This window comes from Eulemur rufifrons, chromosome 23 (genome assembly GCF_041146395.1).
Source record: "Eulemur rufifrons isolate Redbay chromosome 23, OSU_ERuf_1, whole genome shotgun sequence".
Lineage (NCBI taxonomy): Eukaryota > Metazoa > Chordata > Mammalia > Primates > Lemuridae > Eulemur > Eulemur rufifrons.
Window position 1 is genome coordinate 876459 of NC_091005.1, and position 24527 is coordinate 900985.

Genomic DNA, 24527 nt, shown 5'->3' on the forward strand with positions numbered 1-24527 from the left:
AGAAGCTTTAAGTTTAGACTTTAACAAAGTCTGATTTATTATAATAGTTTTTTCTTTTATGATTATTGCTCTCCGTGACCTAGGAAGACCTTGTTTACCTTCAGTAACAAAGATCTTATATTTTTCTCTAAAAAGAAAGACAGTTTTAGCTTTTACATTTAGTTCTGCTATCTACTTCAAACTGATTTTCATATGCAACATGAGGTAGGTATTTAGTACGTACTTGTTTATTCCAGCACCGTCTGTTGACAAGACTCTTCTTATCCCGTTGGATGCAGTAAGGCCCGTGGTTGGCAGTGCTGTGACTGTAAGCGTGGGTCTGTCCTTGGGCGTATCTGTCGACCCTGGTGCCCACGGCCCCCCTTCTCCCTCCTGACGCCACGCAGAGTGTCTCCAAGTTCGGCAGTTGTTTTGGCTCTTCCAGGTGCTTAGCATTTCCATACACATTTTAGCATCAGCCTGCTGATTTCTACCTAACAGGGGGGCAAAAAACTCCCCCAAAGCCTGCTGCAAATTGTGATTAGGGTGGTTTTAAATCTGTAGATGCATGTGTGGAGATTTGACGTCTTTGAGTCTTCCAGTCCTTGAACACGGATTATCTTTGCTTTTATTGTGGTTTTCTTTCATGTCTTTTGGAAGTGTTGTGTGGCTCGCAGTGTAAAGGTCTTAACATCTTTTGTTAAATTTATCTTGTGTTTATTGATGCTGTTGTGAGTGGAATTTCTTCAAAATACGTTTTCTAGTTGTTTGCTTCTAGCATATAAAAACACATTTTGTTTTTACATATTTAAGTTGTATTTTGTGATCTTGCTGGATTCACTTTCAGTAGTTTCAAGTTCATTAAGTTTATGCAAGCAACCATATGATGTGCAAATGAACGGTTGTACTTACTCCTTTCTTACCATTACGCCTTTTGTTTCTTTGCTGCGCTTTATTGCAACAGCTGGGCCCAGCACAGTGTGGACGTGTGCAGAGCGAGCTTCCCGGTGCCCTCAGGGGGAGGCACTGGGTGCCCACCCCGTGGGACAGTGTGAGCCGCGCTTTCTTCAGAGATGCCCTTTCAGTTCCACATTCTGTTCTTGTCTTCTGAGAATTTATATCAGGAATGGTTGCAAAATTTTGTTAATTCCATTGTCTACATTTATTGAAATGATCGCACGGTTTTTCTCCTTTATTCAGTTTATATTGTGAATTACCTTGATTAATTTTTAATGTTAACGCTAACCTTGTATTTACGGGAGAAACCCTGCTTGGTCATAGTGTGTTGTCATTCTGACATGTTGCTCAATTTGATTTGCTAATGTTCGGTTAAGGACTTTGGTGTGTATGTTCATGAGGAAAACTGCTTTGTAATTTCTTGGTCAAATGTTTTTGACAGGTCTCGGACTTAATTTTTGTTGCCTCATAGTGTGAGTCAATTTTAGATCTTTTTTGAATATAGATATTTAAAGTTATAAATTTTCCTCTAAAAACTGTTTTAACTACATTTTACAAATTTTATCAATGAATTTAAAATATTTTCTAATTTCCTTTGTGGCTTCTTCTTTGAACTATGGATTACTTAGGAGTGTGTTTAATTTCCAAATATTTGGGATTTTCCTGCATATCTTATTTAATTCTTTTGTGAGCACAGAACATACTCTTTGTGGATTCAGAATTGTTTCTACCTATTGCAGGATGTTGGGTGTTGAAATTCAGAGGCTTCCTGTGTGTTTATTTTTGTGTAGGCAGCTTTGCTGAGGGTTAATTATTCTGGTGACTCATCTGTGCGATGCTTTCGGGTTTTCTGTCTAGATCATCATGCCATTTGCAGACGTTTATGTTCCTTTCCAGTCCTGACACCATCGGTACTGTCGTGCCTTGCTGTGCTGTGTTCTCAGGAAACAGACCTTCCTTGCTCAGTGACCAGGAGATGAGTCTTCCTGGACACTGTGGAGAGAGGCTGGCGTCGGCACCTGGGCTGGGTGTGAGCCGGGCTCCCTAAGGAAAGACAGATGGGCCCCCGAGTTCACCTAAGCTGGTGATGAAAAGGTCTTGCCAGGTAGCTGCGCCCTGCGTGACGTGATCATGCACGGTGCTCGCTCCCTGCACTGTGTCCTCTGGGAGCTGCAGTGTGCGTCACAGGTGAGCGTGAGCTCCTGGCCCTCTTCTCCCCTGTGGTCCTTTCTGCCCCGGGGGCTAGTTTTGTTGCAGCTGTAGGAAAATGATCTTCATGTTTGTGTTACTGTTTGATCTGCGAAAACACAGGAAAGCTGAGTACTTACTTGGTGCACCTCAAGTCTCATTTGAGGTGGTCCGGTTTAGGCATCATCTCAGCGATGGGTTCCTGAGCGCCCCTGCGTAACCTGTGGGACTGGTGGCCTTTGTGAAGCTGAGAGTCGCGTCTGCTGGCGAGGAGTGCAGCTGAGGGTGCGTGTGCCCCGCAGAGTCCACGGGCAGTTGCTGGTCACTGTGCACGGTCCACACTCCAGGTGCCGTCCCCCTAGGGCAGGGCAAAACTTGAGCTCAGACTCGAAGGATAGTCAGGAAGGAGATGTTTTGGGAGAGTCTCCAAAGAAGGGGAGGTTTGTGAGCAAAGGGGTGGGGTCGGAAATGTGCAGGGTGCGTTCGGAGAAACCGGTGAGCCCGCCGTGGCAGGAGCTTGAGTCTGCGCCGACGGGGAGCGGCCAGGGCTGAGAGGGGCAGTGCTGAGGAGGAGGCGCACGGCACGGGCCGGGGGCTGGAAGGGCAGTGAGCACTGGTCAGACGGGACGTCGGAGGGCGCTTCAGGGACTGAGGGGAAGGAGAGCCCACCCGTGCACCGGCACGTGGGGTGGGCTGTGTGATGCAGGGTTGGTGGGGGTGGGGGGCACCCTCGCAGCAGGGAAGTCGCAGGGGCTACAGCTTCCAGCTCTCACCTCATCTCCTCAGAGGCCTGAAGGAAATTGAAGTCTGTTCATCTGTTCTAGGCCTGCGTTTTCCTGTTGTGTGGCTAGGTGACAGTAATCTTGTATTAGGACGTGGTAGCCTGGGCTATGTAAACAGTGTGGGCCCCGAAGTCGGGCATCCCGCCTGGAGCGCTCGTGGGGCGCCGGAGTCTGCAGTCCTACGTGCCTCCCGCGTCGTCAGCGGAGAGCGTCTCTGCTGCACGATCTGGTGACCAGCTGGGTCCCCAGACCTGGCATTACACAGGTTTCTGCAGTCACTCCAAACACTTACAGTGAAGCAGTCACCGTGGGGTCACGGCTTTTATTTTACTACTATTTCTCAATCCCCATGAAGAGGCGCCAGGCCCCGGCTTGTGGCGCCAGCAGAGGATGCACTGCTCTCGCTGAGCACATGCACATGGCGGGGGCGGGGGGGCGGCGCTGGGCCAGGAAGGGCCCCTCTCCACTCGGAGACGCCTTGGGACGCTCTTGGGACCCTGGCTGGTGAGCGTGTCACCTGACAGGTTGCAGAACTTACCCCATCAGCGTCCTGGGTCTCAGCCTGCTCCCCGCCCCACCCCCAGGGAGCACATGCCTGCAGCACACGCAGTAACTGGAGTTCTGGTAGATTCCACAGCCCAGGAGATAAAGGGTTTCAGCTTCTCAGTGGCAGTTGGTCAGAGAGTGAACCGAGTTGCTTAGATTGAACCTAAATCTCCCTTGGTCAGCCTTTGTTCTGGACAGAAAATCCCCCTCGTTTCTGGAGTTGTGGCTGGCGCTGGTAAGCCGCATCCAGGAACTTCGGCATTGGAGACATCAGCCGACTTGGCCACTGCTGTGCAGAGGGCCCCAGTCCAGGGCGTCATCGCGGCAGACAGGCCACAGGGCACCACGGGATGGCCGGCCGTAAACCTGCTTCGCCCAGTGCCACTTTCATCCCAGAAGCACGTGGTTCCCGGCTGCTGCTCTCCAGCCTCCGCTCCTCAGTCTGCGGGTGGATGATCCGAATCCACTCAGCTCAGCGGCGCCTCCCTCCAGGCCGACGGCATTTGGAATAGCAGTGGCCGTACACAGCGTGTCTGTCTGGATTCCGGGCGTTGGTCGGCGTTGGTGAGAGGTTTGACTTGTGAGTGGAGCGGGCGGTGGGGGCAGGGGGTCAGCTGCATGGAGTCTCTGAGACTCAGTGTGCTCGAGTCCCGCCTGGAGCAGCGGCGAGCGTCCCTCCCCGCTCGTCTCCTTGGCTCCGCCATAAATGGAGTTGGAAGCTGCTGGGAGGACAGACCAGGGCTGGCCGGCTCTGCTGGAGGCGCGTGGCTGCCCACACGGGACCAGAGCAGCCCCCCGGAGTGTCCGGCCGTCTAGCTCCCAGGTCTCGAACTCCTGACCTCAAGTGATCCTCCTGCCTCGGCCTCCCAGAGTGCTGGGATTACAGGCGTGAGCCACCGCGCATGGCCATCTAGCTCCCAGGTCTTGAGAGAAGTGTTTAAGTGTTACTGTACAAAAGCTCCTGTGGCCTGTTGTGATACTAAGAAAATGTTGCTGTCAGCAGACAACAGTCCAGTTCACACAGGCAGACGTAGGCTGCTGCCAGGAGGCCGAAAGATCCGCTGAAGCTGAGTGTTTGTGGTGACAAATAGAGATACCATGAGTTCCCTCGTCCCCTCAGCAGATGAGGCTTTTTGGTGTGAATTCAGTTCCCCGTAACGCTGGGCCTTGTGGTTTGGAAGAGCAGGCGTGGACGTGGCAGTCGCTTCCTCCGTGTCAGCCTGCTGGGAGAGAGACTGTCTGGTCCTAGCAGCTGTCTGTGACGTGCAGAAACTGCGTCGCTGGAACACACAGACGTTTCCAGAGAGGACAGGCGGTGTGTCCACACCAACAGTGATGAGCTGGGCTGACGTGTGGCCCCGCAACAGGACGTGGTGAGAAGGGCACCTCCCCTTGGGGGTCTTCCTCCCCCAAACCACCCCTCAGGCCAATCATGAGAAAAAGAACTGACATATCCCAATAGAAGGACATTCTACAAGATACCGGAGTGGCACTCCTCAAAACCATCAAGGTCATCAGAGACAGGAGAGTTTGAGAAACTGGCACAGCCAAGCCGGGAACCTAAGGAGACCTGATGACTAAAGGCCACATGGGATCCTGGACAGGAGGGGACAGGAGGGACAACTGAGGGACTCTTGAGTGTGGACTGTGGTGCTGACAGCGAGGCAGTGCTGGCTCCTGGGTTGTGACACAGGCCCCAGGGGGACGCAGGCTGGAGGCTGGTGCAGTGCCTGCTTGGTGCTTCTGTGTGTGCAGACTTGTAAGATAAACCGCATTAAAAATAGAGAATTTAAAGCACAGATACAAAGAAGAAAGTGACGTGGACTGGAAGCCCTGTGCCCAGGACGGGCGCTGTGCTGAGTGGCCTTCTGGGCGCTTTTGGCCCTGCGGTATGCAGTATGGCATGAGGATGTGGGTGTGGGCGTCTGGTCTGGCGGGTGGTGAGGTTCACTTGAAGCAGAAAACGAAGGGTTAAAGGGATGTGGATTTCTTTGTTTTCAAAGCTCAGGAAAGCCTCTAAGTGGGCAGTGAACGTTACTTTGATTGCTGTGCAGCAGCCTGAATCGCAGTATTTGCAGAGTGGTGGGAGTGAGGATGCACAGGAAGGGAAGGTGAAGCCTGGCTCCGTAGGCTGCGTGAGTCCAGTGGCGGCGTCCTTCCGCCTGGACCAGGGGCGCTGTGGGAGCCACGGGAAGCTCCAGTACGAGGGCTCTAGAGCAGTGGTCCCCAGCCTTTTGGGCACCGGGGACCAGTTTCATGGAAGACAGTTTTTGCTTGGACGGGGGGCGGGGGAGGCAGCGCTCAGGCGGTGATGCGAGTGACGGGGGCGGCTGTGGATACAGACGAAACTTCATTCGCTCGCCCCTCACCTCTTGCTGTGCCCCCACCCCAAGTTTCATGGAAGACAATTTTCCCACACGGGTCGGGGGGCAGTGGCGGAGCTCTGTGGCCTGTTCCCTAACAGGCCAGGACCAGTGCTGGTCCAGGGGTTGGGGACCGCAGCTCTGGAGTGTTCCTAGCAGGATTGCGGCCATCAGAACAGTGGATTTTAAAAATGGGTCTGTTCTTAGGTGAGCTGTCGTACCTGCCAGGTGACTTTGGACGCTCTGAAGGCACCTGGGCTCCTCTGTCGGCTTCAGGTTCCCCGTGAGGCCGGCCCGCAGGGAGAGCCTCCGAGTCCCCCCCGGCTGCGGGCGCTGTGGCCAGTGCTGCAGGTGCCGGGATGGGTCTCACACGACTCCTTTTCCTTTTGCAGAGAGTCAAGAAAGACGTGGACAAAGGCACCCCGCACTGCGACATGTTCCTGCTGAAGTCTGAGGAGGGCAGAGGAGGTGCTGGTGCTGTGCTCCGGGACGGGTGGTGCGCAAAGGCGAGCCCTTTTGGGCGCACGGGCAGAGATGAAGCCCCCGCTGTCTCCCGTGGACGTGGGGCTGGAGGTGGCCCCGCACACGGCCCGCAGCTGAGGGCCAGTCTGCCTCGGCCTGGAGCAGCTGCCCCCAGACGAGGCAGAGATGGCCCGGTGCAGGCTGTGCCGAGCCACACGCGCCCTGCGTGACCTGTGTCCTGTCTGTGGACGCAGTGGCGGGCGGGGCTGTTCAGACGCACGGCGGCGCCGACCTTCCCGCTGTCGGGAGCTGTGAGCGCAGTGGAGGTGCCTTCCTGCCCCCTGAGACGCACACCAGGGGCAGCCTCCCCTCAGGGTGTGCTGCTCCCCCGCGGGCAGCGTCTCTGCAGCTCGCGGTGGGAAACGCTCGTAGGTCTTGAGCCCACCTGAGTCACCAGGTGCACCTGGAACTGTGGGTGACGGGCTTGCTGTCCGTGTGGGGGCCGAGGCGGGGACCAGTGCTTGCTTGTTAACAGAATCTCAGAAATGCTTCCCAAGAATGGTGACAGCCTCCAAAATGGCCACGCCCCGTGTGGTTTGACTTATCGAATTCAGAGCACTCTCAGGGGTCTAGATTGCTCAAAGTCTTTAGCTAAGCTTGGATCTAAGACTCAGAATTTTCTTACTGAAAAATACGGTACTGACGATGATTTCTGTGGGGCTTTTTAAAACAGTGACGTGGCCTTACTTATGGGGGGGCCTAGCGTGGCCCTGCACCCAGCCTGGCCCAGGACGGCTCAGCCACCCTCACCACCTTCCACTCGTGGCCTGTGACATGTTCCATATTCCCGGGAATGAGCTGTAGGTGGCACTTCTTGGCAGTGGTTGCGTTAAAGCCCCCCTGAAGTGACAGGCGCCACACGTGTGTGTAGCATGTAGGCGTGAGAGACCGGGCACTACTCTTCTGTCACTTCTTGACTTTTTGAAGAATTTTATTTGTCCTTACTCGAGAACAAGAGAAAGAGATGAGGACGTGGCATCCTGGGTGGTCTGTCGGGGCCCTGGTGTCCGCGGTGCCATGTGGACACTCGGGGCAGCTGGCTCTGAGGGCACTGATGCCAGGTGTGCTTTGTGGCCTGTGGCAAGTTCTTTACCTTGCTGGGGGAGGAGGTGGCTGAGCAGAATATCTTTACCTCTTTCCTGCTCTAAAATTCCTCAAGCTAATGGCTCAGAGGTGTTCCCTGCCCACCTGCACTTGCAGGGGCTGCTGGGGACAGACCTGTCCTGAGCGGGAACCCAGGTTTCCACGCCGGCAGACGTGCACCTGGACATGGCCCCAGGCCCATGCGCTCGATTCCGTGGTCCCCAGCGAGATGCCGTGTGTCGTGGGCTGGCGCACAGCCACATGCTCGCACAGCCGAGGGGCGGGCCGTGCCCTTTGTGCAGTGTGCTGTGACCTCTCACCCCCGCCTGCTGCCACGCAGTGGCCATGTACAGTGCACTGCTTCTGTCTGATCCCTGCCTTTGAGCTACAGCTTGCAATTGCCCCGCAGGTGGAGGTGTGCGGAGGGTGTGTGGAAAGTTACCTCAGTGCAAACTGGATCTTGAGAAGGATTGAGCTTGGGGGGCTGTGGCGGCGTTGGTTTGGTTTTTCTGCCCAGGGAGCAGGAGCAGTGCACGTGGTGTCTTTTACCCGCAGTCTTGTGTGTGTTCATGCATTCTGTCACCAGGGGCCTGGGGGTCCTCGGCCACCCCTGGCCAGCTCTCGGGGCCCCTCCCTCTGACCCCACTTCCTCGCCTCCCTTGACAGGCAGATGGGAGTGGTCTCGGGTCAACCCTTCGGGAGTCAAGCCCACTCCGAGGTCTGGCTTTTCGGTGGCCATGGCGCCAAATCACCAGACGCTGCTCTTCGGGGGTGTCTGTGACGAGGAAGAAGAGGAGCGCCTGGAGGGTGACTTCTTCAACGACCTGTACTTCTTCGATGCCACCAGGAACCGCTGGTTTGCGGGACAGCTGAAGGTAGACTGACTCGGAGGAGTCTGCACGTGCTCGGGAGGGGTGTTGTCTCTGCGTGCACCCGGGGAGCCCTTGGTTTTGGTGCCGAGGCCTGACCTGGGTCAGCTGAGACTCCCCGGCCCTCGTGTCTGTGGAATTCGCACTTGTCCCTGCTTCCCATCTTCTTCCTTGTCTTGGGAGCACAGCTGCTGGCTAGGGACAGCAGGGCAGTGGGCGACAGTCCCAGGGGTCCAACCCCTGTCAGCTTTGGGGTCCACGTGAGTTTACCAGACCAGCCAGACCCAGAAGGCCCTGCAGCACCATTTGGTCCAAACACTCAGCTTGCATCGAAGTGTCTTGGCCCCTTTGGGGAAAATCAGTTGCACGTGAGGGTTTGTTTCTGGGCTCATGGTCCTCTTCAGTTTTTACTGTTGGGACGACGGACTCCAGGCAAAGGCCGTGCCGGTGTCTCCCTGTGGCTTCTCGGAGAGCCTGGCGCCCCAGCACATGGTCCGTGTTGGGCTCTCACCCTGGTCCCAGAGCTCCTTTCTGCTCTCAAAAACTACCGAGGACCCCGGAGAACTCTCCTTTTTGGTTCAGAATGAAGCACAGTCTCAGAAAGAAGTAGGTCTTGGAAGTCTAGAATTTGAGTCTGACTTTGGGGGGTTCTGGAGGTGGTGAAGGTTGGAAAATTTGAAAACATGGCATATGTCACCCTGTGAGATGGCAGCATCCTGCAGGAAGGTGACAGAGGTGGCAGAAGGGTCTGGACTTAGCCTGCGAGGCAGCCAGGCGCAGTCCTCCAGGAGGCAGCCTGACCAGAGAGCTGCTCCCGAAACGTGTGCTGCTGAAGGTTCCACGCTGGGCTCGGCGTTCGTTGTGTATCGTCTCGGATTGTGGACCCGACGTGTCGTCTTTGCCGCTGGCAAAGGGTGGAGGCCGCAGGAGCCGTCCTGGCCTCTCCAGCCCCGCTGTGAGCGGCGCTCCTTGCGCGTGCCGGTCTTGCCAGGCGAGCTCAAGCTTACAGAGCCGGCGCGGTGCTTCTGGGAGTCTGGGGGGCCTTGTCCACGGCTCAGTGGTGGCGTGGCTCGCTGCCCAGTGCGGGGACCCGGGGGTGCTTCTTCCAGCTTCGCAGTGAGCGGTGAGGCTGGTGGGAGACAGTCACGTCCCCACCTGTCTGGTGTGCTGTCCCCAGGGTGCTTGGCCCATCTTCCTCCGTCTCGCGCCCCCACGCTGGTTTCTGTCCGCACAGAACCTGGCCTTGTGGACGTGGCAGGTGTGCCCTGCTGCTCTGCAGCTCTGCCCTCTGCTCCCTCTTGTTAACAGGGACCCAAGACGGAGAAGAGACGGCGCCGGCGGGGCAGGAGGGCGGGGCCTGAAGATGCCGGTGAGCAGGAGCAGGCGTGTGGGGGAGCCGGCGCCCCGGCACCCCTGGAGGTGGTCACGGAGGTGGCAGCGGAGGATGGGACAGTGGTCACCATCAAGCAGATGCTCTGTGCCCCGCATGCGGCAGGACGGCCCCAGCCCGAGGACGAAGATAGTCCCGAGGAAGCCAGCAGCCCCGTGGTGGAGCCGAGTCCGCGCTCCAACGCCATGCTGGCTGTGAAGCACGGGGTGCTCTACGTCTACGGGGGCATGTTTGAAGCAGGTGACCGCCAGGTCACCCTCAGCGACTTGTATTGCCTCGACCTCCACAAGATGGAGGAGTGGAAGGCTTTGGTGGAGATGGACCCAGGTGAGCCGGGTGGGTGTGCACCCCTGTGCCTGGGAGCCGGGGCCCCACGCTGTTGTGTTTCGGGTCACGTACGAGCCTCCCACGTTGCCCACAGTCTGCCCGAGCTGACGAGCCTTGCCATGGGTTGTGTGCCTGCTCCGTGGCCAGACTGACCCAGGGCAGGACCCGCCCATGGGGAGGGAGGCCCCCCCCCAGGCACGGCCGTCCCCTGTTCCTGGTGCTGTCAGGAGCTGCTGTTTGTGGTGGCCCGGGACCCTGGCATGCCGACCGCCCGTCTGTCCAGAGTGGCCCTCTCTGCCCGTGGGCAGCCTGCCGACTGCAGGCCAGCGGGCACTGGGTCTCCAGCCGCTGAGTCTGAGCCCCCGGCTCCTGCGTGCCCTCTGGGCCGTCTGTGTCTCTGCTCCTGGCGTCTGTGGTCCCGTTTCACCCCAGACTGCTGCGGGACTCACGTCAGCACTCAGGTTTCTAAAGACCTGAGACCAACAGGAAAATCTACGTATTTGGGGAAAAGTATCAAACCCTTGCTGCAGGATGTGCGCTGTTCTCCCGGGGGGCCACGTGGGCCCCAGCCAGCCGCCCCGTGATTTGGTTTGCCACCTCTGGGTCTCCGCTCTGAAATCCAGGAGACAGTCTGTTCTCTGTGCTGGTGCAGCGGTGTTTGGGCAGGAGAGTTAGATTTCCTGTCACAGGTCTTGAGTGAAAAAACAGAATCCTCAGGGCAGCGGCCGGCCGCCGTCGCGTGGTCGCCCTGGCGTGAGTGTGTGTGTTCTGCTTTTGAAGAAACTCAGGAGTGGCTGGAGGAGACGGACTCGGATGAGGACAGCGACCAGGCCGAGGGTGGCGAGGAGGAGGAGGAGGAGGTGGAGGAGGAGGAGGTGGAGGACGACGACGACGACGACAGCGCAGAGGATGGCAGCTCGGAGGGCGCAGGTGAGGGCAGGCTCGCGGCGGTGCGGCCTGCTGAGCGGGAGCCGGGGCTGGGGTGCCTCTGACCACAGGCCTCTTCTCTGCCCAGGGCCACGCTTTGATTGGTAATGAAAGACCTTAGATTTTTATTAGGTTTTTATCAGAATTTGACTTGAGTGTGTGAGGTCTTGAGGCAGCTCAGGCTGTGAGGAGACCAGGCGTCTGCAGCAGGCCTGGGCAGCGAGCGGTTCCTTAGCTCTGACGAGATCCAGTGTTGTGCTCAAACTGCCCGCCCAGGCGCCGCCTCGGCTGAATGTGTTTCTTTCTCCTCCCTCCCTCCTTGCGCGGGAAACAGCACCCGGCGGTGGTGCCCGGCGAGCGGTTTGCCGACTGCCTGCCCAGGACCGCGCCGCTCTGGGTGGAGCTCGCCCGGGACAACACGGGGCCCGACGCAAAGGAGAAGAAAGTGCTGAGGGTGGCCCAGGCCATGGCAAAGACCTTCTTTGACAGTTCTGTCTGAGCCGCGGCGCTGGGGCAGAAGTGACGTCGAGCGCTGCGTCGCTGAATCCCCTCATCGTCACTTTGTGTTATTTAAAATAAATCGGACGTGAAAGGAGACCACTGCCAAGGTTGTCCTCTGTGCAGCCCACAGTGGCTCCCCACTCTGGCGAGGCCCTTTGTCTTCTCTCGATGGGGTCCCCGTGCCAGGACAGGGCTTGGGGGAGACCACCCCAAACGGGCAGAACCCTGATCCAGGGGAGCCCTCAGGAGCGTGTGTCTGTTGCAGTGATGTTGGACTGTGTTGTGCCTTGCGGGTTCCTTCCTCCCACAAAACAAGAACGTTCTGGTTAACCACACATCATCAAACTGAGGATCATCCGTTTGCATCTAAAAATTGTCACAGCGGCTACGGTCAGCTCACGCGTTCCCGGTTCCCTCTGGGCAGAGCACGCGCTGGCCGGGCCCGTGCTGTAGGTGTCCCGGCGGGAGGATCTTGTGCCAGCGCAGCCCGGCTGCTCCAGCCACCACCCGCTGCGGCGCGGCCTTTGTGGGAGGAGGCACTGGAGTCGTCCCCACCCCTCTAGCCTTTGGCTTAGGGTTCGCGTTTGCAGGATGACAGGAGGCTGAAGGGCACAGACTCCTGCGTCCCCACAGGGCGTCCCCAGCCAGGGCTGTCCGGCTCCGGAGCGGCGGATCATCTGTGGATCATCAAGGTGTGTGGTCGCCAGCGTGCCGACCGCTGCCTGCTCCAGGTCAGTAGCAGGAGGCCAGTTCCATTTGCATAATTGGGGCCAACAGTTGGGCTTTGGCTTCGCACCTGGGACAGTTTTTGCCCCATTCATCTTAAATACCCTGAACAATGGGAATGTAGGATCGTTAGTTTTCTGTAATGGGCTGGCATGGTCACCATCATTGTGTTCGTGACCTGGGCATCATTAGAGGTGTGGGCATCCCTGCTCCTGGCAGGCGGGCCTTGGGCCGCATCAGCCTCGGTGGGGAAGGGCGAGAGGCCCCTCGGTCCTGCAGCCGCTGGGTCCTCGGTTCTGGGCCAGCCCCAAGAAGCCCCCGGCCACCTCGGGCAGAGGCTCAGAGGCAGCCACCCTGGGGATCATCCGGGCACCCTGAGTGGTGGGCACGGGCCAAGCGCCCCTGGGCTCAGCAGCTGTCCGGGAGGCCTTGGCGGGCAGTGCCAGGGCCGGCCCTGCTGAGTGCCCTTGCTTGAGGCTTCTGTCGGCTGGGCTTGAAGGCTGGTCACGAGTAGGAGGGCTCTGCAGCGACTCCGCAGTAGCACACCCTCCCCACGGTGCTGGCAGTGCCCGCGGGGAGCAGGCCCCCGGCAAGGCTGCCACGGCGCCGATGGCTTCCAGGGCAGAGCGGCCGTCTGATCAGCGCAGGTGGCGTGTGCAGTTGGTGTCGGTTAGAGGGCGTCGTGCTCCGGCTTTAGCGTCATGCTTGTGCGGTTTCTCTTGCGTGCTGGGCAGTCAGGGTCTTTTTCTAACGTTCTCGGTGGAGCTGGTTGGAAGGTCCTTGGACAGGGCTGAGCAGTCAGGGAACGCAGCTGTGGCCTCAGGCGTCACACACGGAGGCCCCAGGACGGGCAGTCTGGCCGAGGCCCAGCCCTGCCCGCTCCCTCCCGCGTGCAGAGCACAGACCAGGCAGTGCAGCCGGCCCTGCTCCTCCGTCCGTGTTGGGAGGAAGTGCCGGGGAGAGCTGGCTGGCTCCCGTGCAGGTGTCTGTCGTCAGGGGCCATTTTTCTTTCAGAGGAACCTGTAGCCAGTGCCGGCTGGGTCCGGGCCCTGCCTGATCACCTGGGCTCTGACCGTGGTTTCCCAAGGCTCACCGCAGACCCTGTCCTTTCATTAAGTTTCTGAGACCAAAAGGCCAGAAGAGTGGGCCGGTGAGACTTGGGAAGAGGTGAAGGAGCTGAGCTGTCTGGCAGGGAGGAGGCTGGCTCACCACAGAGCTATGGAAATGAAATATGCGACTGTCGCAGGAAGAACTTTGGGGAGAGGTCAGAAGTGTCGGCCGTGTTGCGCTGAACCGTGCAGGCGGGCCAACACCTGGAGCACCACGGCCCGAGCGGGGATCCTGCCCAAAGGATGACCCTGGTGCCGATTGGGGGTGTTCGGAAGTCTCGAGAGGATGAAAGTGTGGAAAACGAGGCATCTCGTTTCTCCCATCACCCCCACTCTAGGTGTGCATGGCCTTGGGGGCTCAGCAGCCTTCAGTTGCTAAGTGGGGCGGCCGCGTGGCTCGCTAAGCGGAGCGTATGGGAGGGTGAAAGGGGACAGCACAGCAAGAGCCAGGCCCAGGGGCCCCGCGGAAGCCCACGGCCTCGCGTCGCACAGGAATCTTGGGTTTAGTGCATGTGGGGAGGGGCTTGTTGTGTGTGTCGTGTGTCTTTGCTCAGGCCTGTACGGGGGAGAGCGTGTGGTTGTGCAGTGCAGCAGGGCCACCTGGGAAAGCAAGCCCTGGCCCCGGCCCCAGCGCCTCTTCCCGCCCTGGGAGGACCTGGGCAACAGGCCTTGCAGTTTTGTAGCTACAAGGCTTCCCATCAGCATCGTACCGGTGGTTTTGGTTTACGATTGCCTGCCCGGGTGCCTGGTCTGTATCTCTGCGAATCCTGCATGCTGATTAGACTCCAAAAAGAATGGATAAGGTGACATTTTCAGGTGTCTGAAATTCAAAAAGCACAAGTAAATCCAATGTGCAAAGATCGTCAAATTTGATAAATGACACAGGTAAACTGGGCACAGGGAGGTTCACCTGCCAGGCGTGAGTGCAGATTTGCAAGGGAGGGGAGGGGTGAGCCTGGGTGGTGAGTGGTCCCCACCCCCGTGGGGCCACGCTGCCGTCCCTCGGGCCACTTGCTTGCTCCCTGCTTCTACTGCGCACGTCTGAAGCATGAGGGCAGCTGCCGGGGTGGGAAGTGGCTTGTGAGGCTGCCCTGGGGTCGCGCTCGGCACTCTGGGAGCCAGCGCTTGCTCACACCACCCCCCACCCACCTGCTCTCATCCAGCTCAGCGTGATGCCTCCAGCAGGACTGTGTGGCCAGGGGGATCAACTGGTGCCCTCCAGAGAAGGCAAGGTGACCAGTGCTGCTGGCCCGCAGGGTCCCGGGAGGCAGCCTTCCCTTCATCACTGGAAACCAGTTAGAGATTTACTTTGTGGAATCTCTCAGCTCAGCATACTTTCATCTTGGCTGAATCTGCTTGGAATTCACTGGAATGTGGGGAATGGCCTTGCCCTCTGCATGTGGCGCTGGCGGGGGTCAGGTTGGTGTCCAGGGTTGTGTTACTGGCAGCAGACAGGTGTCGTTTCCCCCCCCCCCCAGGTATGAAGCCACCAGAGCTTCTACTCAGGAATTTGCATCTCTGTGCTGTTGCTTTTGCACCTGTCCTGCGGTATTTGCGTGTGACCACGTGACCCGTTTGTGTCATGCAGTTATGGAATGTACCAGAGAGGTCTCTGAGCTTTACAAGGGTTGAGAACAGAATTACAAAACACACAGCCCAGCACAGAAGATTCTTAGAGCTGCAAAGAGCAGGAGTCTTTATTTGGTTCACTTCAGGTCTGCAGCAACCACTCAGTATTAAAAAAGAGGAACGGAAAAGTAAGATGTACAAAAAGATGTCATATCCCTTAGAAAGCAACATTCAGAGATGTCCTGCGTGGCCCCCTGCTCCTCCCTCTCCGCACCCCCAGGCCGGACTAGGGGTGAACGTAACGGAAAACAGCAGAACTGAATTTAACTGGAACATGCTCTAATCTTTAGTTTATTTCTGGTTAAAAATATAGCAATCCAGTGCAGTGTAGTAAAGAAATCTGCTCGAAAGGCAGCAGAGGAACAGCTGAACATAAGCAAAGCAAGGCAGAGTCCACGGGACGGGATGAGAAACCACGGGCAGCGCCCCCGGGGGAGCACAGGTGTCCTGCGCATGGGTGTGCCGAGACCCCCGACACGTCCATGCACACGGGAGCCAGGCCTGGAGCACTTGGACATCCTGGCAAACCTTGTTCTTTTGTCTGGGTGGCGGAGCGACCCTGGTGAAGAAGGCAGAAACATAAGGAACCTGGTTTTCTTGGACTGAAACAAGTTACATTGTACATTGTTGGGGGGAGGTATTGGATATGCTACAGATTCTCAGGAATTCTCAAGACACATTCCGGTCCTGGGCCCAGGTCCGCTCTGGAGTAGCACTGAGGCATCTGGAAGGAATATGCATATCTGTTAGGGGAAGTCGAGGCAGGCACAGTACAAAGATGTGGGAACCCCTGGAGGTCAGTAACAGCCCGAGGAGACGTCCTTCACGGGCCCTGGCTGCCGGGACGGAGGCTGCTCGCCATCCACGGCAGAGGGGCCTGCATCCCCCGTGGCACAGCCCCTCAGCTTCCGTGCTCAGACGCGCCCCGTCGGCTCAGAGACGGCCCCTGGCTTCTCTGGGGTGAGGTGGGAGGATGGCCCAGGGGGCCTGAGGAGTGGGCCATGGATGGCGGAAGAAATAAGGACCTCGCTTAAGACGTGGTGTGGGGAGTCGGCGTCTCGAGGGAGGCCGGGGGGCAGTGCCGTGTCTGGGAAGAGGAGGCGGTGCGTCTCTCCCTGCAGGAGGAAAGGCCCAGGCTGCCGCCCGCGCGGGAGGGCGCCCTTCCCACCCCCTGCGCCTCTCGGGCTGCTCCAGACAGAGCCTGCCGCGTGCGGGTCCAGCCTCAGCTGCTTCCCCGCGCCGGGCACAGCTGGGCGCGCTGCCGAGGGCCCTTCCTCGGGCTGCTGCCTCCCTGCACCCCCCCAGGCGGGAAGGGCGGTGACGATGACAACGATGCTCTCTCTCGCCGGGATCCCTCCTCCTTCCACGTCAGCGGGAGGGTCTGCGTGCTGGCCTCCTTCTGCCATGCCACACAGCAGAGAGTTATACAAGCAGAGAATTTTGGCTAAAATCCAAAAAACATTACCCAGAAAAAAAGGCAAACTGTGAGTGATACCCAATCCTGTTCTTGGTGGAAAGACTTGGAAGTTGCTGGACGGTTGGAGTTACGAGCTTTCCCTTGTTGTTGTTTTGCTTTCACGTCCCCTTTTGTACACCGGTATTTTTGCTGTTGCGACAATATCAGATGAAAAAGTTAATGAACAAAATGGCGACTCCGATGTTCAGCAGGATCACCATGACGACCAGGATCGGCGCCGAGCCCTGGAACGGAAGGAGAGGAGCAGTGGTGAGCCGGTGCCTCGGCCACGCCTCCCACCCCTGCCGTCACCCACACTGCACTCCGGGTCCACCCCTCGGGGTCCGCCCCCGGGAGGAGGCTTGTGAGTCTGGAGTTGCTGGTCTCGGAAGGCCCTGTGGCCTCGCAAACCGTGGCATGGGTGCCCCTGGAAAGAAAACCCCGGCCTCGCTAACTGAATGTCCCACCCGCTGCCAGGCAGCAGCTGCCCCCGGCTCTGCAGAACTGGGACTTCCGAGCACGGTGACTGGGGTTCCAGGAGAGCCCACGTGGCCACAGCCAGCAGCAGATGTGGCCTCACCCACTCTGAACGAGCCTTCCTCAGCAGCACCCCTGCCCTTCAGTGGAGATCTGCCCTGGACAGCTCTGTGCTGACCGACTCCGCCACCACCCCGAGAGCTTGGGAGCGCCCTCCAGTGGCGGCTCCCGTGGAACCCCAGGCACCAGGGCCCTGCCTCCGCGGCTCCGCTTGGGCCCGAGCCTGCTGTGGTAGGGCAGGAGGCGTGTGGCACCACCACCTGTCCCTTCGGCAGGGAGGAGAGGTCGCATGGTCCCTCGGTGTGGGCCGCGGGGTGCCGCACGTTCACCCCTTGGGAGAGCAGCGCCAGGGCCAGCGCCCAGCCCAGGGTCACTCTGGAGGACACGAGTCCCGGCCCCTCCCTCACAGCCGACGGGGAAGTGCGTGCAGGACGGATGTGACCCCAGGTAGGAAAGAGCTGCTGGGAGCCCCAGTCTGCCTGGCCCTGGTGCTCCCGCCTCGCCCTGCTGTGGTGTGGGTTTGGACTGGCCAGGGCGGGTCGCAAACGTCCCAGGGTGCACTGTCCCCAGGGACGCGCAGTTGTCCTGCAGACTGGTTCTTAATGCCCTCCTTTAAGCTCCCCAATCTGGCCCCTTTATGGTCAAATTTCAGACCGGACTAGGGGTGGGGGCTGGTTTTCCCAGGCTAAGCGTGTCCTGTTTAGACTCGTGGTAAGAAAGCAGTGAGGGGAACCCTGCACCCGCCTCTCCTCCCACCGAGGCATCACCTTGCTGCCTGGAGCTCCCGCTGGCTGCTGGTCCCGCAGTAAGAATGGAAACAGTCTAACGAGCATTGCTGCATGACTTCCACAGCCCAGCAAGGCCACACCTGGTGCTGGTGCACCCTCGCAGGCCGGCACCACGTGTCCACACGCCCACCCATGTGTTCACGGTAGCCGAGAAGGGGAAACAGCCCAAAGTCCCTCCACAGACACACAACCGTGGTCAAGGAATGCGGCTCTGACAGGCTATAGCAGGGCTGGCTCAAGAACACGAAGCCAGACCCAGGCGGCCACACGTGTGATTCCGTTCGTAGGAATGTGCAGAAAGCACAGATCCACAGACCGTGAATTGGGGGCTGCCCAGGGCAGGGAGTGGCTGCTTAAGGGCTAGGAGGCTTTTCCCAAGGTGCTCAGAATGTTCTAGAATTAGCAGAGAGTTGCACAACTCTTGAGGACACTGAAGACCACTGAATTGTGTGCTTCAGTCGGGGATTGTATAAGAATTATACCTCAATAAAGCTGTTACCTAAACAAAGGGGCTCAGAATGAGTGGATCAGGTCTGCAGCTCGCTCCCGCGGGGTAGCACCCAAGTGGGAGCCCCGGGCTGATCCCACAGGCAGGAAGGGGGGTGCCTTTCCAGAGGCCCTCAGGGGGGACGCAGCACCACGAGGTACAATCCCTCCTGGGGGACCCCGGCCCTGACACCACCCTGGCACCTGCACACCCCCGCCACTCTGCAGGTCCTGCCCCCGGGCTGTGTCCCGGCAGAGTGACACCCCCAAGGGATATTCAGGGCCCAATCCCAGCTCCACGAAGTGTCCTGACACAGGGCCTGTGCCTGGAGCCCTGCACGCCCTCTCCCTCGGGGCCTGCCGAGCCCAGGCTCACGGCAGCGGCGCCTCCCCTGTGCTGCGCTGGGCCCCCGCCCCGCCGCTCTCCCCCAGGACCGACCCTGTGCTGCCTGTGCGGGGCCCGTCCCCGGCACGGCTCACACAGGGCCTGTGCTTGGAGCCCTGCCTGCCGTGTCCTCAGGAGACCCCACACCCAGCCTGGGCTGGCGGCTTTACATTTGAACTTAACCTGGTGACCAGTACAGTGACAGAAACATGCTCACTACGATCCGCAGTCGGCCTGCCTGTCCCCTGGATCCGTGCCCAACCTGTCCACCTGGGCTGGCTCTGCGCCGAGTGCAGGGCGCCCCTGCTGCCCGCCTGCCCCTGCAGGGCACGTGCTGGGCACGGCTGTCGTGGCCCAGCGAGTCCCTGTGCCTTGCTCAACAGAGGGCACAGGGGTTTTTGAACTGTCCCCCCTCAGGACCCAGCTGAGGTGGGAGAGTCCCCAGACAGCCCCTCAGCCCCGGTGGCGTCTGCCTGTGCTGGGCCTTTTCCTTCAGCCCCGCCGGGCAGTGCTCACGGTCCACAGAGGCGCGAGGACACAGCCAGTCTGACCGGGGCCCTCTGGCTCCCCGACCCTGGTCCCTGAGAAACACCAGGGACCTCACGGGCCACAGAGTTCGCTCACTGGCAGCACTGGAGGGAGAACCCAGGTGTGCCCACCCAGGGGGACGTCACCGGCCCCCAGGCCTCCATAGCAGGACTCTCATCCCCATGGGCTCAGGGGAGGAGTGGATGAGAGCAGGACCCCAGCTCAGCAGCACGAAGCATTTGGGGGGCTCCTGCCATTCCCAGCCTTGACCCTGCTGGGAGCTGCCGGCCCCGGCCCCAGCACCACACTGGCCGGTGAGTGGAGAGTGGCACGGGCCAGAGGACGGCGCCCCGGACCCCACGGGCAGCCCAGGGCAGACTGGGGACTGTCCCACACCACTGTCGCCCAGGGGGAGGGCTGGGGCCACCACCTGCCGGCTCCTGCGGGTGGTTCTGGGCAGCGCCTTAGGCACCCTGACCGGCCCACCCTGTGAGCCCAGGCACCAGCCGACCCCAGGGCTGGAGTCCACCCCTCTGGCCACCTCCCCAAAGCGGGCTTCCGTTCAGGGTGGGGCCAGATGTGGTGCTGGGGTGGAAGGAGGGTCCCCCCCAGGCAGGGACAGGACCCCAGTGCAGCCCCCTGGTTCTCCTGCAGCCACTGCTCACCTGGGGCCGCCTTGGACCCCAGGGGGCTGCGGTGGAAGCACCCACAGTGCCGGCGTGTCAACAGGCTAAATATAGAACCCGTCCCTGCATCTCCCACCCTGCCATCGCCGGCTGTTCCCAAAATAACCCCGCACGCGCACAGCGCTGGCGGCTGTGATGGGAGGGGACGGTTGTAAGTGCGAGCTGGCGTTCTGGTCCCAGCAGGAGCACGGTGGCGGGGGGCGGGGTGCTCCCTGGGGTGAGTATTTGGGGGAGGGGAGGCATTTTAGGAACCAGCACCACAGATACACATGTGCACAGCGGATTCCAGCAGAGGCAGAAACGGGCCGTACGAGGGGCACCAAGCCGCCCTTGGGCGGGGCAGACTCAAGGAGGAAACCCGAGCTCCCCCAGCCGCAGAGGACACCGACCCCATCGCAGTGACAGAGCCTGCAGAGGAGCCCCCTGCCGGCCGGGACCAGCCCTCCGTGCCAGGCATCAGTGCCAAACCCCAACACGGGTCCCAGCACCCAGGCCTCCGGCGCTGAGCCCTGCTCTGGCCTCCACACCCTCGGTGTTTCTGTTTAGAACTGAAGCCCAGGCACCCACCGCAGCAGGCCCCGCACGGCCCTCCCGCCGAGGGAGCAGGGGCTTCTGCGCGTAAGGGCAGAAGCCGTGGGGTGAAGGGTCAGGCCCAGGAGGCCCCGTGCAAGGCCCCAGGACCCCTCAGGCGCACGCTGGGTCTGGCCCAGGGGACACTGTTCTCTCCTCCAAACCCACCACGGGGAGGAATGAATTTAGGGTGGGAGGCGGCTGGGTGAGGCTGAGTGTCTCACTCAGGTCCTCGAGTGTGAGCGAGCCCCAACACCCCCCAGGGCATGATGAGCCTAGACTGCTGGCCCCACCCGAGCTGTCTGTTCCTGGTCCTCCCCAGGACACGGGACACTCCAAAGCAGTGGCTGTGCAGGCTACTGCCGGGCGCAGGGGAGCCTCGCTGTGCACCGGCAGCAGGCTGGGTCTGAGCAAGGGGTGGAGATTGGGGTCCCTGCTGCCAGGCTCCTGTGTGGGAGCTTCCGAAACCACCCGGCTGTTCCCCAAGAGGACCAAGCCTGGGTGCAGCCCGCAGGGACCTGCCCCCACTCCTGGGGAGACGCACGGGCGGCCCCTGGTCGGCGATCAGCAGGGAGGCGCAGAGACGGGACCCTGGGGCGCAGCCCGCCAGCTGCCCACTCACCGTGCTGGCCTTGAGCTCGTCCCCGTTCTCCTCGTCCGACTCCAGGGCCACAGGCAGGGACTTGCGGGGCGGGGAGAAGGTCAGGTCCCAGCGCAGCAGCCGCGGCTCGGCCCTGCCGCCCAGCCGCAGGCTCTCCAGCTTCTGCACCGTGGGTTCCGCGGAGGGGGCTGGCCTGAAGTTCTCCTTATTCTGGGCCTTTGACCTCAGTCTCTGCACCCCGAAGCCCCGGTCCTCGGTGCGGTGGTCCTCTCCCGTGCCCCGGCCGGATGCCCCCTTGCTGTAGCGTCTTTTCTGGGGGTGCGCATCCTGCGCGTAGGCGTCCATCCTCCGCAGGGGCTGCATCTCCATGGTGTAGTTGCTGCGCTTCTCCTCGCCCAGCTGCAGCCGCGTGGCGCTCCCGGGGCTGTGGCCGCTGGCCCGGTGGGGGGAAGTCCAGGAGAACAGGGGGGAGGACTCCGTCCGCCGCTCCCGGGGCTTGGGGTTCCCGGGCTGCTTGTGGCCCGAGCCCCGGGAGTGGAAATCATCGGCGGGCTGGGCGCTGCGCAGGGCGCCGCTGCGGACGCCCCTGGAGCCCGCGGGCTTCTCCTCGCCCCAGCTGTTGCGGGCGTGGTCCCCTCCCCGGGCCTCCAGCAGCATCAGGATGTCCCCGCCACGCTCCTCGTCCACAGACACCTGCCGGGAGAAGTGGGCCACCTTGCTCCTCGCGGTGGGGGCTGGCGGCGGCGTGGCCGCGGGGCTGGGGGGGAAGCTCTGCAGGGGGCTGTCGTCGGGGGTCAGGTCGGAAGGGGTGGTGCCTTTGCGGTACAGCTCGGGGCTCTCCTGCTGCAGTGGTGTCCCTGTGGAGAGCACCTCGATGTCCTCGCAGGAAAGCTGATGCTTCGGTCTCTGGTACTCCAGCCCTTGGTGAAGAAAGAGACAAGACAGAGGATGGGGTTACCGGAACGTTCTGCAGGTCACCCCAGACCAGGGTGACAGGCAGGCCTGGGCAGGGCAAAGGACAGTGGGGCCGGTACCAGTGGCTCCCAGAGCCCTTCTATGGGACCCCCAGGCCCCCTCCCCATGGGCACTTTGAGGGTCCTGGGCCGTGACGGAAGTGCTGGTCCGCAGCTCCCGGCCGTGGTCCCAGGCTGCAGGGAGGCCCGCGGGTTAGCCAGCGAGGACACTGGCCCGGCCTCTCCGTGTGGCCTCAGGCCCCTCCAGAGGATGAGAGGAAGCGTCTCGCACTAGCTGACCTGTGAGGGCACCACAGCAGGGCCATCCCCCGCCCCACCTGCCCGCCCAGGAGACCTGTGTCTTGGTGGCGGGACGGCCCGTGGAGGAACAGCCTGGCGGGTGCCTTGTGCAGGGCCGGCCTGAGCGCCCGGGGGTGGGGCTGCCCTGCCCACCTTGGGGCCTCAACCCCCGGGCTGGGCTCCCTCCCTGCAGGGCCCAGCTCTGCAGCCAGGTGCCGTCCCTGTCTGGAGGTGGGCCCGGTGGCCCGACCCTGAGGCCTGGACCGGGAGGGGTGGCGGAGTGGGACCAGCTACTGAGACGTCCCTGGGCTCCGAGAGCCTCCAGCAGGAGGGGGGGACCCAAAACGATGCCTGAGGTCGCATCTCCTGCCAGCAGGGGAAGTGGATGCCCGGCTGGGGTTTGTGCAGTTTGGACAAATGGAAGAACGTGGCACTTCCTGTCCCTTCATAGTGTCACACAGTCACCTCAAAGTGCGGTCCTTGGCTCAGCAGAACATCAGAGCCCCCAACCCCCTGCACCCCCGAGTCAAACGCCACCGACTTCCCGGGCACTTGGGCCGTCGTCTTTGCGAGGACGGAGGTCTCAGCCCTGCCCAGGGGCTGCCGCCTCTGGTACCAGCCGGGACAGCAGGAGCCACCGCCATCCTGGAGCTTCCGACACCCCCCCCCCTCGCACCCCGAGCCTCTGGGCAGGCGGGGGTTGGGGACACAGCTCCCTCCACGTGGCTGGAGACCCGACAGTCTGGCGCGGACCACGCAGATCCAAAGCACACGGTCACTCCCTGCTCCCTCTGGTGGCCTTAGGGTGCAGCCTTGAGCAGAACACGGCTGTAGCGGCTGGGGCTCCAGGCCAGTGCTGCCCCTGCCCTGAGCCTGCACCCCCGTGTCCCGTGGGGGCGTGGGCCAGGCTGCCGTGGGTCCCCCTTTGACACACAGACGGGAAAGGCCAGGAGGGCGTATGCAGAACCGCGTGAGACCCACACCCCGGCCTGTCACCACACCTGCCCCCTCGGGTGGCCCCATCAGAGGCCCCATGATAGGCTGCCCACTGACCCCAACTCCATGCCCTGCGGGGTCCCCTGCAAGCCGTCCGAGTACAGCAGCCCTGGCGTCAGTAGACCCACACCCTAGAGGGAGCTGGAGCCCCCTTGCTGGTCCCCAACACCCTGGCAGCTGGGAGGGGCTGTCAGCTCAGTGAGTTCCAGGAGCATCACCGTGAGGACGCAGGGCAGAGCGTGGAGCATGTACGGCTCAGTTCCAGCGCCTCCGTCCCATCTTGTGTCCTAGGTCCACGCCACTCAGGCCTCCCCCCTCCTGGGCTCCGAGGGTGGGGGGTGGTAGCACAAGTGAGCCGGGTGCTGGATGCCGCCCTGGCAGGGACGGGGGGACGCCAGGCTCTGTCCTGGTCCCACCACCCCGGCCACGTGGCCTCAGGCAGAGTCTCGACCAAGCGGAGCTCTCAGGCGGGGGCTGCCAGGGCCCTGGGCAGCAGTCAGCCGAGACGCCGGGGGGCAGTTGTCCCCCCGCTGAAGCACTTTCGTGCTTTGCCACTCGAGGCAGGTGTGGCACAGCCTCAGAGGCCTCGTTTTCAATCTCAGTTCCACATTCCATCCGTGGCCACAGGCTCAGTCTGGTCGCCTTGTCAAGAGGGGACACCAGCCCCACAAGGACCAAGTGAGACAGAGGGTGAGGGTGCTCGGCCCACCCCGACAACGGTCTGGTTGAGAAGTCCCCACAGTCCCTGGTCTGGAAATGCTGGTCTTTAATGCCTGTTTCTCGAGGTGGAAACAGGCAATGCCCAGACGTTGGGAAGACAAGTCCCAGAGCAAGTCTAAGCCACCCCATGGTAGGAGACACACGACCCAGCCCTCCCTGCAGAGGTCAGGCCCCCGGGGCGGCGTCAGCCATGGGAGCCGGAGATGCTCGGAGTGAGCCGGGGTCCAGGATGCGACAGGCGGGGACGTGAGTCCGGTCACAGAGCCAAGCGCCGAACGTCCCATGGCCTCTCCAGCAGAAACGCAGCCCCAGCCCCACGTTCTCCACTACCGAGTCTCCGCCCTTGGTTCAGGGCTGAAGCAACAAAGTAGCAAACGCTGGAGGCTTAACGCAACAGATGTCGCCTTCCCGCATAGCCATTAACGCAAAAGATGTCGTCTTCTAGCCAGAGGCCGGCGTGGCCGAAACCCAGGTGTGAGCAGGGCTGGTCCCCCGGGGCCTCTGGCTTGTGGCCACGTCACTCCGATCTCTGCCTCTGTCTTCTTGTTGAATTTAGGGCTCAGCCTAACCCCAGATGGTCTGTACCTCAACCAGGCCTGCATAAATTCTCTTCCAAACGGGGT

General features: G+C 60.8%; 2 protein-coding genes across 5 annotated transcripts in view; one reads left to right on the forward strand and one right to left on the reverse strand.

The window, feature by feature from the left end:
* KLHDC4 (kelch domain containing 4) overlaps positions 1 to 11519 on the forward strand; it is a 39825-nt gene extending 28306 nt beyond the window's left edge. The window contains exons 8-12 of one of the 3 annotated variants that reach the window (XM_069497837.1): positions 6208 to 6283; positions 8087 to 8295; positions 9598 to 10006; positions 10787 to 10936; positions 11268 to 11519. In XM_069497837.1, the coding sequence (XP_069353938.1) occupies positions 6208 to 6283; positions 8087 to 8295; positions 9598 to 10006; positions 10787 to 10936; positions 11268 to 11419 (996 nt within the window). In that variant the 3' untranslated portion in view covers positions 11420 to 11519. Of the gene's footprint in view, positions 1 to 6207; positions 6284 to 8086; positions 8296 to 9597; positions 10007 to 10786; positions 10937 to 11256 lie in introns of all 3 variants that reach the window. The other 2 variants (XM_069497838.1, XM_069497839.1) reach the window with 2 other exon arrangements.
* A 3550-nt stretch (positions 11520 to 15069) lies between these two features.
* The window catches only part of JPH3 (junctophilin 3), a 51961-nt gene continuing 42503 nt past the window's right edge, over positions 15070 to 24527 (reverse strand). The window contains exons 4-6 of one of the 2 annotated variants that reach the window (XR_011236617.1): positions 20957 to 21855; positions 16394 to 16599; positions 15070 to 15457 (exon numbers count right to left, since the gene is read on the reverse strand). Coding sequence is in view for 1 of the 2 variants with exons in the window: in XM_069497921.1 (XP_069354022.1) it covers positions 16519 to 16599; positions 20957 to 21855 (980 nt within the window). In the remaining variant the exon portion in view is untranslated. Of the gene's footprint in view, positions 15458 to 16242; positions 16600 to 20956; positions 21856 to 24527 lie in introns of those variants that run through there. The other variant, XM_069497921.1, reaches the window with a different exon arrangement.